The 13728-nt window shown below is 39.5% G+C and overlaps 1 protein-coding gene across 1 annotated transcript in view; it reads right to left on the bottom strand.

Annotated features, from left to right (window-relative positions):
- LOC139753738 (tuberin-like) overlaps positions 1–13728 on the bottom strand; it is a 466749-nt gene that overhangs the window by 353713 nt on the left and 99308 nt on the right. Inside the window, exon 6 of the mRNA XM_071670535.1 lies at positions 8996–9137. Coding sequence (XP_071526636.1) covers positions 8996–9137 — 142 coding nt within the window. The remainder of the gene's footprint in view (positions 1–8995; positions 9138–13728) is intronic.

The following is a 13728-nucleotide window of genomic DNA, read 5'->3' as shown; positions in this document are numbered from 1 at the left end:
GGGTAGTAAGTTGAGCAAAGGTTTCAGTATACATGTGAGTGTGAGGCAGGGCTGTGTGATGTTATCATGGCTTTTAACATACACATGGATGAAGTGATATGAAATAAAAGCAACACTAGGGGATAGGGGAGTACAGATGGAGTGTGGTGGTGAAGTAAGGTGGTTAGTAACAAGCCCACTTGTGGATGATACCGTGTTGTATGGTGAGTGTGAAAAGGAGTTATAGAAGGCTTTAAGAGAGCTTTATGATGTGTGTATCCAAAGGCAATTGAAGGTAAATGTAAGTAAAAGAAAGTAACTGTGTTTGAAAAGAAACAAGTATAGATTTTATACAGTATTAAAGAGTGAGTGAAACAAGGGTACTAAACTGTGCTATAGATATGGGGAATAAAGACTGGAAGAGGTGAGAGTTAAGTATTTAGGAGCTATCTTGGTTATTTAAGATATGAAAGGAGAGATAAGGGAGAGAGTAGTAGAGTGTACAAGAGGCACTGGGTCATTTAACAGAACAATGAAGGGCAGAGGTGTAACTATGGAAGTGATGAAAGGCTTATGGTACAGCATAATCTTCCCAACCCTGACCTACCAGCTGAAACATGGAAATGGGATAAGGCACAGATGTAAAGCATCTAGGCTATGGGAATGAGGTATTTGAGAGTGGCATGACTATATGGAATGAAGAAAGTAATAAAGGAGTGTAAAGGAGATTTGGTATGGCAAGAAATGCAAAAGGAATGAATTGTTGAGAGGTAGACAGGGTGATATGTATTACTTTGAGGTGGTTTGGGCATGTGGAAAGAAAGCAGGACAGGGAATTTATATGGACAATATATGACAGTACGACTGAAAGGAAGACCTCCAGTGATATGGGTAAACATAGCAAAAGAGTACTAAAGGTAGAGAAATGGGGAAAGAATGTGTGGAATGGAATGTAAGGACAAGGAGATTTTCTCTTATAGCCACCCTCTTGATGGGAGTTCCTGAAGGAACAGGCTTCAGAAATATAGGTGGATTTCTTTTTCTTTCATACATGTCTATCATATTCCACATTAGAGAGGCAGCACCAGAATCAGGTGAAGACAAGCTACATTCGTTAACATCCAATCTCTAGCTGTCATGTGCAATGCACAGAAACCACAGTCCCCCTATCCATAACAAGGCCCTACAGACACTTCCATAGTGTACCCTGGCTATTTTGTATGCCCTGGTTCAGACCAGTGACAGCATATCACCCCTTGTATACCACATCATTCCAATTTACTCTATCCCATGCACATGTTACTTCCTCCTGCATGCATAGGCTCTCATCACTCAAAATCTTTTTCACTCCACCCTTTCATCTCAAGTTTGGTCTCCCCATTCCTTTCCAATCCACTTCTGACATATATATATATATATATATATATATATATATATATATATATATATATATATATATATATATATATATATATATATATATATTTTTTTTTTTTTTTTTTTTTATACTTTGTCGCTGTCTCCCGCGTTTGCGAGGTAGCGCAAGGAAACAGACGAAAGAAATGGCCCAACCCCCATACACATGTATATACATACACGTCCACACACGCAAATATACATACCTACACAGCTTTCCATGGTTTACCCCAGACGCTTCACATGCCTTGATTTAATCCACTGACAGCACGTCAACCCCTGTATACCACATCGCTCCAATTCACTCTATTTCTTGCCCTCCTTTCACCCTCCTGCATGTTCAGGCCCCGATCACACAAAATCTTTTTCACTCCATCTTTCCACCTCCAATTTGGTCTCCCTCTTCTCCTCGTTCCCTCCACCTCCGACACATATATCCTCTTGGTCAATCTTTCCTCACTCATCCTCTCCATGTGCCCAAACCATTTCAAAACACCCTCTTCTGCTCTCTCAACCACGCTCTTTTTATTTCCACACATCTCTCTTACCCTTACGTTACTTACTCGATCAAACCACCTCACACCACACATTGTCCTCAAACATCTCATTTCCAGCACATCCATCCTCCTGCGCACAACTCTATTATTATTATCATTATTATTATTATTATTATTATTATCTTTATTTGATAATTATCATTTTTATTATTATTATTATTATCATTATCATTATTATTATTATTATTATTATTATCATTATCATTATTATTATTTTTTTTTTTTTTTTTTTTTTTTTTTATACTTTGTCGCTGTCTCCCGCGTTTGCGAGGTAGCGCAAGGAAACAGACGAAAGAAATGGCCCAACCCCCCCCCCATACACATGTACATACACACGTCCACACACGCAAATATACATACCTACACAGCTTTCCATGGTTTACCCCAGACGCTTCACATGCCTTGCTTCAATCCACTGACAGCACGTCAACCCCTGTATACCACATGACTCCAATTCACTCTATTTCTTGCCCTCCTTTCACCCTCCTGCATGTTCAGGCCCCGATCACACAAAATCTTTTTCACTCCATCTTTCCACCTCCAATTTGGTCTCCCTCTTCTCCTCGTTCCCTCCACCTCCGACACATATATCCTCTTGGTCAATCTCTCCTCACTCATTCTCTCCATGTGCCCAAACCATTTCAAAACACCCTCTTCTGCTCTCTCAACCACGCTCTTTTTATTTCCACACATCTCTCTTACCCTTACGTTACTTACTCGATCAAACCACCTCACACCACACATTGTCCTCAAACATCTCATTTCCAGCACATCCATCCTCCTGCGCACATCTCTATCCATAGCCCACGCCTCGCAACCATACAACATTGTTGGAACCACTATTCCCTCAAACATACCCATTTTTGCTTTCCGAGATAGTGTTCTCGACTTCCACACATTTTTCAAGGCTCCCAAAATTTTCGCCCCCTCCCCCACCCTATGATCCACTTCCGCTTCCATGGTTCCATCCGCTGACAGATCCACTCCCAGATATCTAAAACACTTCACTTCCTCCAGTTTTTCTCCATTCAAACTCACCTCCCAATTGACTTGACCCTCACCCCTACTGTACCTAATAACCTTGCTCTTATTCACATTTACTCTCAACTTTCTTCTTCCACACACTTTACCAAACTCAGTCACCAGCTTCTGCAGTTTCTCACATGAATCAGCCACCAGCGCTGTATCATCAGCGAACAACAACTGACTCACTTCCCAAGCTCTCTCATCCCCAACAGACTTCATACTTGCCCCTCTTTCCAGGACTCTTGCATTTACCTCCCTTACAACCCCATCCATAAACAAATTAAACAACCATGGAGACATCACACACCCCTGCCGCAAACCTACATTCACTGAGAACCAATCACTTTCCTCTCTTCCTACACGTACACATGCCTTACATCCTCGATAAAAACTTTTCACTGCTTCTAACAACTTGCCTCCCACACCATATATTCTTAATACCTTCCACAGAGCATCTCTATCAACTCTATCATATGCCTTCTCCAGATCCATAAATGCTACATACAAATCCATTTGCTTTTCTAAGTATTTCTCACATACATTCTTCAAAGCAAACACCTGATCCACACATCCTCTACCACTTCTGAAACCGCACTGCTCTTCCCCAATCTGATGCTCTGTACATGCCTTCACCCTCTCAATCAATACCCTCCCATATAATTTACCAGGAATACTCAACAAACTTATACCTCTGTAATTTGAGCACTCACTCTTATCCCCTTTGCCTTTGTACAATGGCACTATGCACGCATTCCGCCAATCCTCAGGCACCTCACCATGAGTCATACATACATTAAATAACCTTACCAACCAGTCAACAATACAGTCACCCCCTTTCTTAATAAATTCCACTGCAATACCATCCAAACCTGCTGCCTTGCCGGCTTTCATCTTCTCTGTCAACCTCCTCTGTCAGCATGTCAACACCATTTCAGCACACCCTCTTCAGCTCTCTCAATCACACTCATTACCACACCTATCTCTTTCAATGCTTACTGGATGAAACCACCTCATACTACATACTGTCCTCAGATATTTAGTTTTCAATACATTCATCCTCCTCTGCACTTCCTCTAATCTACAGAGCATTGTTGGGAATACTATAGCTTCAAACTTACTCATCTTTGCCCTCATAACTAAAGAGCTCTATTTCAACACATTCTTCACAGCTCTACAAACCTTTATCCCCTCACCCACCCTAAGACTGACTCACTTCTCGTTCCATGATTCCATTCATTGCCGTGTCCACTTCTAAGTAACTAAAACACTTCACTTCCTCCAAATTTTCTCCCTTCAAACTCACACTCTAACTAACCTGCCTCTCTTCCCTGTTTTATTCATACTTACTTTCAACTTTCCACTTCCCAAAGTAAATTTTTGCAATTCTACCCTTATATCTGCCACCAGTGCTATTTCAACAACAAACAAAATCTGATTCTTCCTAGGCACCTTCACCTCCTACAGATTGCACACATGCCCTTCTCTCCAAGACTTTCATTTACCTACCTCACCACCCTATCCATAAAAAACAGCCACAGTGACATCACTTACCCTTGCCATGGACCGACCTCCACTTAGAACCACTCACTCTCTTCTCTTCCTACTCATACACTCAGCTTCTAGTAGCTTTTCTTCCTCACAATATATTCTGAAGACCTTCCACAGGGCATCTCTATCAAACCTTTCATGTCTTTTCTCCAAATCCATAAAGCCACATACAATTCCTTCTGTTTCTCTAAGCATTTCTCACACATTCTTCAAAGCAAAATTGATCCTAGCATGCTCTACCTTCACCCTCCCAATCACCTCTCTTCAATACTATTTAACTGGTACACTCAATGAATCTATACCTCTGTAATTCAAACTCTCACCTTTGTCCTCCTTACCTTTATACAATGGTACTATAAGTACACTTTGCCAAAGCTCAGACACCCTATCATGATCTATACATCAAATGAAAATCCTAATTAACCAATCAACAACACAGTCACCTCCTTTCACAACAAATTCAACTGCAGTAGCCCCCACTCTAGCTGCCTTGCCACATTTCATCTAATGCAAGGCTTTCACCACCTCTTCTCTCTCTACCAAACCATTTTCCATGAAGATCTCTCTTTGCACACCTCTCTAACTCAAAACACACTGTGTCTAACAAATTATCATCAAACATTCACAAGTCCTTCAAAATACTCAATCTCCTCCTCACCCCATCATAAACTGTTCCCACTTGCCCCTTTCAATAACGTTCCCATTTGTTCTCTTTTCTCATGTTAATAACCTCCTTCCAAAGAATCTTGTCATCCCTGAAGTTTGTCAATAATCACTCATCTTGCCTCTCATTTGCCCTCTTTTTCAACCCCTGCTCCTTCCTCTTGACCTACTGCCACTTTTCCATGTATATATCCCAATTATCTGCACTCCTTCCCTGTAATTACCACCCATAAACCTCTCTTTTCTCTTTCATTAACCACTCAATTCCCAATTTCATCTGCCCAACTCCCACCTTCTGCATTCAACACTCTTCTATTGAAAATACCAGCACCACTTTCTTAAACATCTTCCATACCTCACTCTCTTCTATTGAACATACCAGCACCGCTTTCTTAAACATCTTCCATACCTCACTCACTCCTTGCTCCTCACCCACCCACTTCACACATATCTGTGTGCCAAGTTCCCTTATTTTCACTATCCTTTTCTTTCTCAAATAATTTTCTCTTTCTAAAAGCCTCTACAAATCTTCACCCTTATCTCTACTAGGTAATGGACAGACATTTGACCAGCTGTCCCTCTCAACACACTCATGTCTATGTGTGTCTCTTCTGCATGCCTATCAATCTGTATGTAGTCCAGTAATGCCCTCCAACCATCTTTCCTACTCACACACATATGTATGTCCTTTTTAAACCAGACATTCCCAATCACCAGCTCTTTTTCAGCATACAACTCCAAAAGCTCTTCATCATTCCTATTCACCTCAGAGTATCATTACATGTCCTCTATTATACCCTCAACTGCCCCATTATTTAACTTCACACTTAAACCACACATCACTAATACTAGGTCTCTAGTATGAAAATTACTGATGCACTCACTCAGCTGCTCCTAAAACACTTGCCTCTTTACCGTTCTTATAGCCAGGTGCAAAAGCACTAATAATCAGCCATCGCTTGCAACCCACTCTCATTTTTGCCACCATCAGCCTGGAGCTCATTTCACTATACTCTTTCATACATCCCCAAAACTCCTACTTGATCAGCAGTGCTACCCCCTTCCTTAATCTTGCCCTCACCTTAAACCTCTGACCTTATACCACAAGACATTTCCAAACCATTCTTCACCTTCACTCTTGACCTTTGTTTCACTCAGAACCAGAACATCCAAGTTCCTTTCCTCAAACGTACTACCCATCTCTCCTTTACTCTCATCTTGGTTATATTCACACACACATTTACACACCCCAGCCTAAGCCTTCGAGGAAAATAAGCACTCCTTGCTTGGCTCCTTCTTTTCCATCTTTTAGAAATAGCAGAGAAAATGGATGATGAATTATTTCTCCCCATCCCCTTGGATTTCTGAATCATGGGAATGAAAAAATATGAGTACTTCATTCTTTTACCATGGTATACAAGCATGATGCCAAGATATTGATAAAGATTCAGGCAGTGAAAGTACAAACAAATATCAAAATTCATACACAGTATTACATAGAATACCATACTTAAAAAGATATTTCTGTTATAATGCTGCTAACATACCCTGAGGATAAAAATTGCAGAACAGCACCAGTAACACTATAATCTTAATAGTTTTTGAAGTCAAACCTCCCAAGTTGAACTTGGTTGAACTTCTGGACTGCTATGACTAAATTCACCTGCTCGTCATGATGTACATGCAAGAAAGATAAAGAAGTGAATTTCAACAGTTAAGGAGACTCTTTTGCTGTGATCACTGCCTTAAGGGAGTTCCCAAAGAGAATGGGCATCAGAGATCTAGATGGACAGAAAACTAAAGCTGAAATCCTCTTCTGCCCTATGTTTGTTTTCGTGTAATTGTTTAGTCACAGTAGAACACACACTTCTTTCACAATCACGAGTTTAACTGTATGGTACACACAAGCCCTAGTAAAATGTGTGTTGGGAAATTCCAGATCATCATACTATTTGATTTCTGTACTACAGTTCAATGGCTGATCTATCTGCAGTATCGGTTAAAATTGCCATTGCCATCTTCCTAGCTCATCCTTTGGCAGCCCTGGGCTTAGCAGATCATCCCTGTAAGTGGATTTTGGATCATTACCAGGGGTGGACATTGGTCACGTGGGCCATAATTACATGCCCCGCTATCCAGCCATCTTCCAAATACTACAGTCTCTCTGGGCACACTTTGAGAGTTTACTCTATTGCTAACAAGGCAGTATGTTAACTATGCTTGAAAGTGCCTCTAAGCTGGTGTAGCTGAGATTAATAAAGCCTAGGTTAGGCTAGACCACCAAACAGGTCCAGATGTGTCTTAATAAATGACCAAGCTGTATGGTTTACGATTGGTGGTTCATATTTCAAGTGCATAAGAAACAAGAACAACTTTATTTTATCAGTTTTTCCCGTGATATATCAAAGACATACTAAAAAGAACTTGAACAGCATTTACTGCTGAAAACTTTCAGATCTTCCATTATATTGGCGACCACTGCCAACAATCCAACTCTAATTCTCCCAGTCTCAGTGGCACTAATGTAGGTTTCATAAAAGGTATACAAAGGAGAGGTGTACCAACTCATTCCTGGCAACTTGACAGTTCCAACTTTCTTTTTTAAGCATTTGTTTCCACAATGATGATATATTGCCAATAATCACCATAATTGGGGAAAAGCAAGTAACATCATAATATGTGAAATAATGCAAAGCGATCAAAATAAGAATAACACAGAACCACACTTGTGACAGAGGTAATGATATGATACAGGCAGAGACAAGCCAATTAACAATGGCCAAAAGATTTTAAAAGATATTTACAAAAATATACTATACTGATATGCTCCTAATTAACATTTACTGAATAACTATCATATTCTATATATAAAGAGCTTTTATATATCAATTTGATTTCATATTTAACCATGGCAAAAAGAAAAAAAAAATCAAGGCTGACTGGCATATTTTATGCTTGGTTCCACACTGGTTTTGAAACTCTGGTTAGACTTTTAGTGATGGGACCTTGGGATTAATAGCCTGACTTCACATGCAGACCTCTGGGTGGGAAACAATTTCAACAAGCAGATATTCCAAATTTAATCACCAATTGAGTTTTAAAATGTAGAAAAAAAGTTTTCAGAAGAGTTAGTCAAATTACATCTGGAAGTTCAGAGGTCTGTCCAGGCCATCAGTGGTACATTTGGAAAAAATAGGTAAAAAAAAATGCATGATATGGCCGAAATGCTTTGTTGAAGGTGCTATAAATATATGGTGTACGAGGAAAGCTACTAACAGCATAGAGGAATTTTCATCACGAAAGTTAGTCAAATGTGCAAGTAGGAAATGAGACGGGTGAGTGATTCCAGGTGAAGGCATGCCAGTGTCAAGGGTGTATGATGCCATCATGTCTGTTTACCCTGTTAATGGATAGGGTGGTGAGGATGTAAATGCAAGTGCTTTAGAAAGGGGAACATGGGAGAGAGGAAGTTAGTTTGAATGTGAGTTTAAAGGGAGTGAACCTGGAGGAGGTGGAGTGTTTTAGATACCTGAGAGTGGGCATGGAGGTGGATGGAACCATGAGAAAGTGAAAATTCCCATGGGGTTGGAGGAGGTGAAAAAATGTAAAACTTTATAAAAGATGGATAAAATTTCATCAGTAAAACAGGACAGAGTCTACAGAATGTAACTATAAGCAGAATCTATAAAAATGGGGACCAAGCATGCTGAGAATTTAGCAAAAACTACGGATAGCAAATGGAGTTGTCTGGAAGGATAAAAATATTTAATATCCGTCTTGTACATATCAATGATACTTTTCCTCACCTGCATGCTCAAAAAGTTTACTAAGGGTGTCCAGAATGATATCCCATGAGGAGAGATGAAGCTCCATATACATCTTGGACACAAGCTTTTGAATACTAAGAGCCACCTCATAGATCACTAAGACATGGTTGTTCTTTGAAGCCTAAAAAGGAAAATGCAAGGTATAATCATTACTTTTCTACATTTCAGTCATTCACACCATGAAAAAAAAAAAACACTGTCATTTGCAATGCATTCATATCAAATGTTTCCATTTCTATCCCACATCAATTCAAACTCTCAAAAAACAGACTGATGGGTCCATAGATCCAGAAGTTAAAACTTTTGGTTTCACTACACCATTGAATTTAAAAAAAAAAATTACTGTTCTAATCTATATTTTCTCACTAAGCAACTAATAATGAAAATAAAACCAATAGATACAAAATGTAGAGCAAAATATTTTTAGTCTAAACAAGTAACACTGCAGACTTAAGACCTGTTAATCAACAAAAGCATTCAATTGTTGGTATGAGCTAGTGAGTTGGGGTGGCAGTACCTATGTGGGTAGGTATGACTTTTTTACAAGCAATGTAACTTCCTCATCAAACCACTCACTACTATTTCTCATATGCACACTTTCCATTTTCTGCATTACACACTCATAACTGCAAAGGAATGTTCTGCTTCCCTACATACTTTCCACTCTTCACCCACCCAACTTGTTTAATTTCCTCTCACCTTTTGCAGTATTACCAATAGTAATGAATGCACACTAGCATCTCTTTTTTTTCATGCACACTCACTTTCACCACATCTTTTACACATGTCCTATCCTCTAATCTTAAAACTCTTACAATATGAACTTTTAATCCTGCCTCCACCAAGGAGGAAAAATTTGGATATCATACGAGCAGAACAGATCAGCAAGCACAGGCTCAAGTTCAGAAGACAGAGCTGAGATAAGGGAAAGAACTCTTAAATTTATCTACCTTGGAAGAAAAAAGAGTGAGGGGGTGACCTGATCACATCCTCTTACTTTTTAAAACAGGCTAATGACATAGACAGTGAGCAGAGGACATAAAGCAAACACAGGACATAACACTGAGCAAAAAATGTGTCAAGAAAGACGTGAATAAGTACTTTTGAAATATAAGAAAGGTGCATGAATGGAATAAAATAACTGATGACATATTTAATGCAGACTGCATACACATATTTAAGAAGCTATTTGACAAAAGAGAATGCCCAATATAAGAGACAGGACCCTATAGGTATAACACTCACTCCCTATACTTTATAATCAGGCAATTACACTCTTTCAGTACATGAGGAGAGATGCCATAGATGGAGAACTGACTCTGCACTATGCTAAGGAGGGGAACAAACTCTGCATTAAGACAAAGAGGGGAATGGATTATACACTAAGCTGGGGGGGACATCCCAATTACTGCCCCTATCAGCATGTTCACATTCAAGTATTACCAATTGCAAATCCTTTCTCAGCACACAACTTGACATGCTCTTCTCCATTTTTCTTTAAAGTAGGTACCACAAGCTCCCCAATTATCCACAAAACTTCAGCATGCAAATCCCAACTTGAGGATTCACTTCCTTGCATCAAAATCAAGTAACTATCCACCTAACTCTTACCATCAATTGTCTCTTTTCTTCACTCTTATTGTTATCAGGTGCACAAGGACTGACTTTATCAGCCTTCATTCTCACTTACATAAGTCTTGGACTCACTTCCTTACACTCTTTAACCTATACAATGGATGTTTACTTAACCATTCTAATGGGGTGGTCCATGAGCTCTGTAAAACAAAATCAGTGCCTAGACGTGGGTACACTTTGTTATCTCCAACACAGATACTCACCTCCCTCTGTTACAATGCAATTCACAGTCCAGGAAAATTATCATACTGCTATATCTACTTGACAATGCTATGTAAATTATCATATATACATATACTAATTTCACAATACTGTACTAGTAGTAAAGTAATGAGTATGTAATCCTTTATGTTGTAAAGTACAATACTTTGTATGAAGTACTATGTGCATTCTAATGTTTAATGGATCACCAACCTGCCCAATGACCCCTGCAGGTCTATCCCTGCCTCCTATCACAATACAGTACAATATTAATATGCAATACTAATATGACAGAGCTATACAGATTATATGTAAATATAATGCTGTTGAATACTGTGCTAATAACTGTGAGTGACAAGTAACCAGACCTATGTATTATATAAAACTCTTTGTTCTGTGCTGTGCTCACTGGAAAATGAACTCCCAATGTAGCTCTCTCCTGCTACTTGTATAACAGGTAAATATCAAATGTTAAGAGTGCTTTTCATCTTTGTACTTTTTACAAATAAGAGTAGAATGCAAAAATTGCCAATACTGAAAACAATATACAACAAACTGGAGGTGCATATACCAAAGTTTCATTATGTAGTAGTCCTACAATGTATAACCACCCTTATCATCTCACTAAGTTTTCCTTTCCAACCCTTAAAATGAATACTTTTCAAATTGTTACAAAATGTATCTAACCCTATAATTTTAAAGATGCTCATACAACAATGAAACAAAAATCTCTACATGAGTATATATTTCATCCACTTTCGCTCAAATAATGGATAAAACTTTTATATATATTCCACCACATTTCAAACAGTGCATGAGTAAGGCAAGAGTGTCAAGTGAGTTGCCATTGTGCATGTTTTATCATTTCACCAACACCAAAACACATTATCATGTTTTATTGCATGTAATAAATCATATATATTTTTTTCTATCAATGTGATTCAATGACGATTTTTTCATAAAAACAAAACCTGGGCATGAGAAGAAAGATCATGAGAGGCAAGTGTTTTGGGAGCAGCTAAATGAGTGTGTTAGCGGTTTTGATGCACGAGACCGGGTTATAGTGATGGGTGATTTGAATGCAAAGGTGAGTAATGTGGCAGTTGAGGGAATAATTGGTATGCATGGGGTGTTCAGTGTTGTAAATGGAAATGGTGAAGAGCTTGTAGATTTATGTGCTGAAAAAGGACTGATGATTGGGAATACCTGGTTTAAAAAGCGAGATATACATAAGTATACTTATGTAAGTAGGAGAGATGGCCAAAGAGCGTTATTGGGTTACGTGTTAATTGACAGGCGTGCGAAAGAGAGACTTTTGGATGTCAATGTGCTGAGAGGTGCAACTGGAGGGATGTCTGATCATTATCTTGTGGAGGCTATGGTGAAGATTAGTATGGGTTTTCAGAAAAGAAGAGTGAATGTTGGGGTGAAGAAGGTGGTGAGAGTAAGTGAGCTTGGGAAGGAGACCTGTGTGAGGAAGTATCAGGAGAGACTGTGTACAGAATGGAAAAAGGTGAGAACAATGGAAGTAAGGGGAGTGGGGGAGGAATGGGATGTATTTAGGGAATCAGTGATGGATTGCGCAAAAGATGCTTGTGGCATGAGAAGAGTGGGAGGTGGGCTGCTTAGAAAGGGTAGTGAGTGGTGGGATGAAGAAGTAAGAGTATTAGTGAAAGAGAAGAGAGAGAGGCATTTGGACGATTTTTGCAGGGAAAAAATGCAATTGAGTGGGAGAAGTATAAAAGAAAGAGACAGGAGGTCAAGAGAAAGGTGCGAGAGGTGAAAAAAAGGGCAAATGAGAGTTGGGGTGAGAGACTATCAGTAAATTTTAGGGAGAATAAAAAGATGTTCTGGAGGGAGGTAAATAGGGTGCGTAAGACAAGGGAGCAAATGGGAACTTCAGTGAAGGGCGTAAATGGGGAGGTGATAACAAGTAGTGGTGATGTGAGAAGGAGATGGAATGAGTATTTTGAAGGTTTGTTGAATGTGTCTGATGACAGAGTGGCAGATATAGGGTGTTTGGGTCGAGGTGGTGTGCAAAGTGAGAGGGTTAGGGAAAATGATTTGGTAAACAGAGAAGAGGTAGTAAAAGCTTTGCGGAAGATGAAAGCCGGCAAGGCAGCAGGTTTGGATGGTATTGCAGTGGAATTTATTAAAAAAGGGGGTGACTGTGTTGTTGACTGGTTGGTAAGGTTATTTAATGTGTGTATGACTCATGGTGAGGTGCCTGAGGATTGGCGGAATGCGTGCATAGTGCCATTGTACAAAGGCAAAGGGGATAAGAGTGAGTGCTCAAATTACAGAGGTATAAGTTTGTTGAGTATTCCTGGTAAATTATATGGGAGGGTATTGATTGAGAGGGTGAAGGCATGTACAGAGCATCAGATTGGGGAAGAGCAGTGTGGTTTCAGAAGTGGTAGAGGATGTGTGGATCAGGTGTTTGCTTTGAAGAATGTATGCGAGAAATACTTAGAAAAGCAAATGGATTTGTATGTAGCATTTATGGATCTGGAGAAGGCATATGATAGAGTTGATAGAGATGCTCTGTGGAAGGTATTAAGAAATATGGTGTGGGAGGCAAGTTGTTAGAAGCAGTGAAAGTTTTTATCGAGGATGTAAGGCATGTGTTCGTGTAGGAAGAGAGGAAAGTGATTGGTTCTCAGTGAATGTAGGTTTGCGGCAGGGGTGTGTGATGTCTCCATGGTTGTTTAATTTGTTTATGGATGGGGTTGTTAGGGAGGTAAATGCAAGAGTCTTGGAAAGAGGGGCAAGTATGAAGTCTGTTGGGGATGAGAGAGCTTGGGAAGTGAGTCAGTTGTTGTTCGCTGATGATACAGCGCTGGTGGCGGATTCATGTGAGAAACTGCAGAAGCTGG

This window comes from Panulirus ornatus, chromosome 15 (genome assembly GCF_036320965.1).
Source record: "Panulirus ornatus isolate Po-2019 chromosome 15, ASM3632096v1, whole genome shotgun sequence".
In the NCBI taxonomy this organism is placed as follows: Eukaryota; Metazoa; Arthropoda; class Malacostraca; order Decapoda; family Palinuridae; genus Panulirus; species Panulirus ornatus.
Note: the sequence above shows the minus strand (reverse complement) of the source record. Positions and strands in the feature narration are given on the sequence as shown.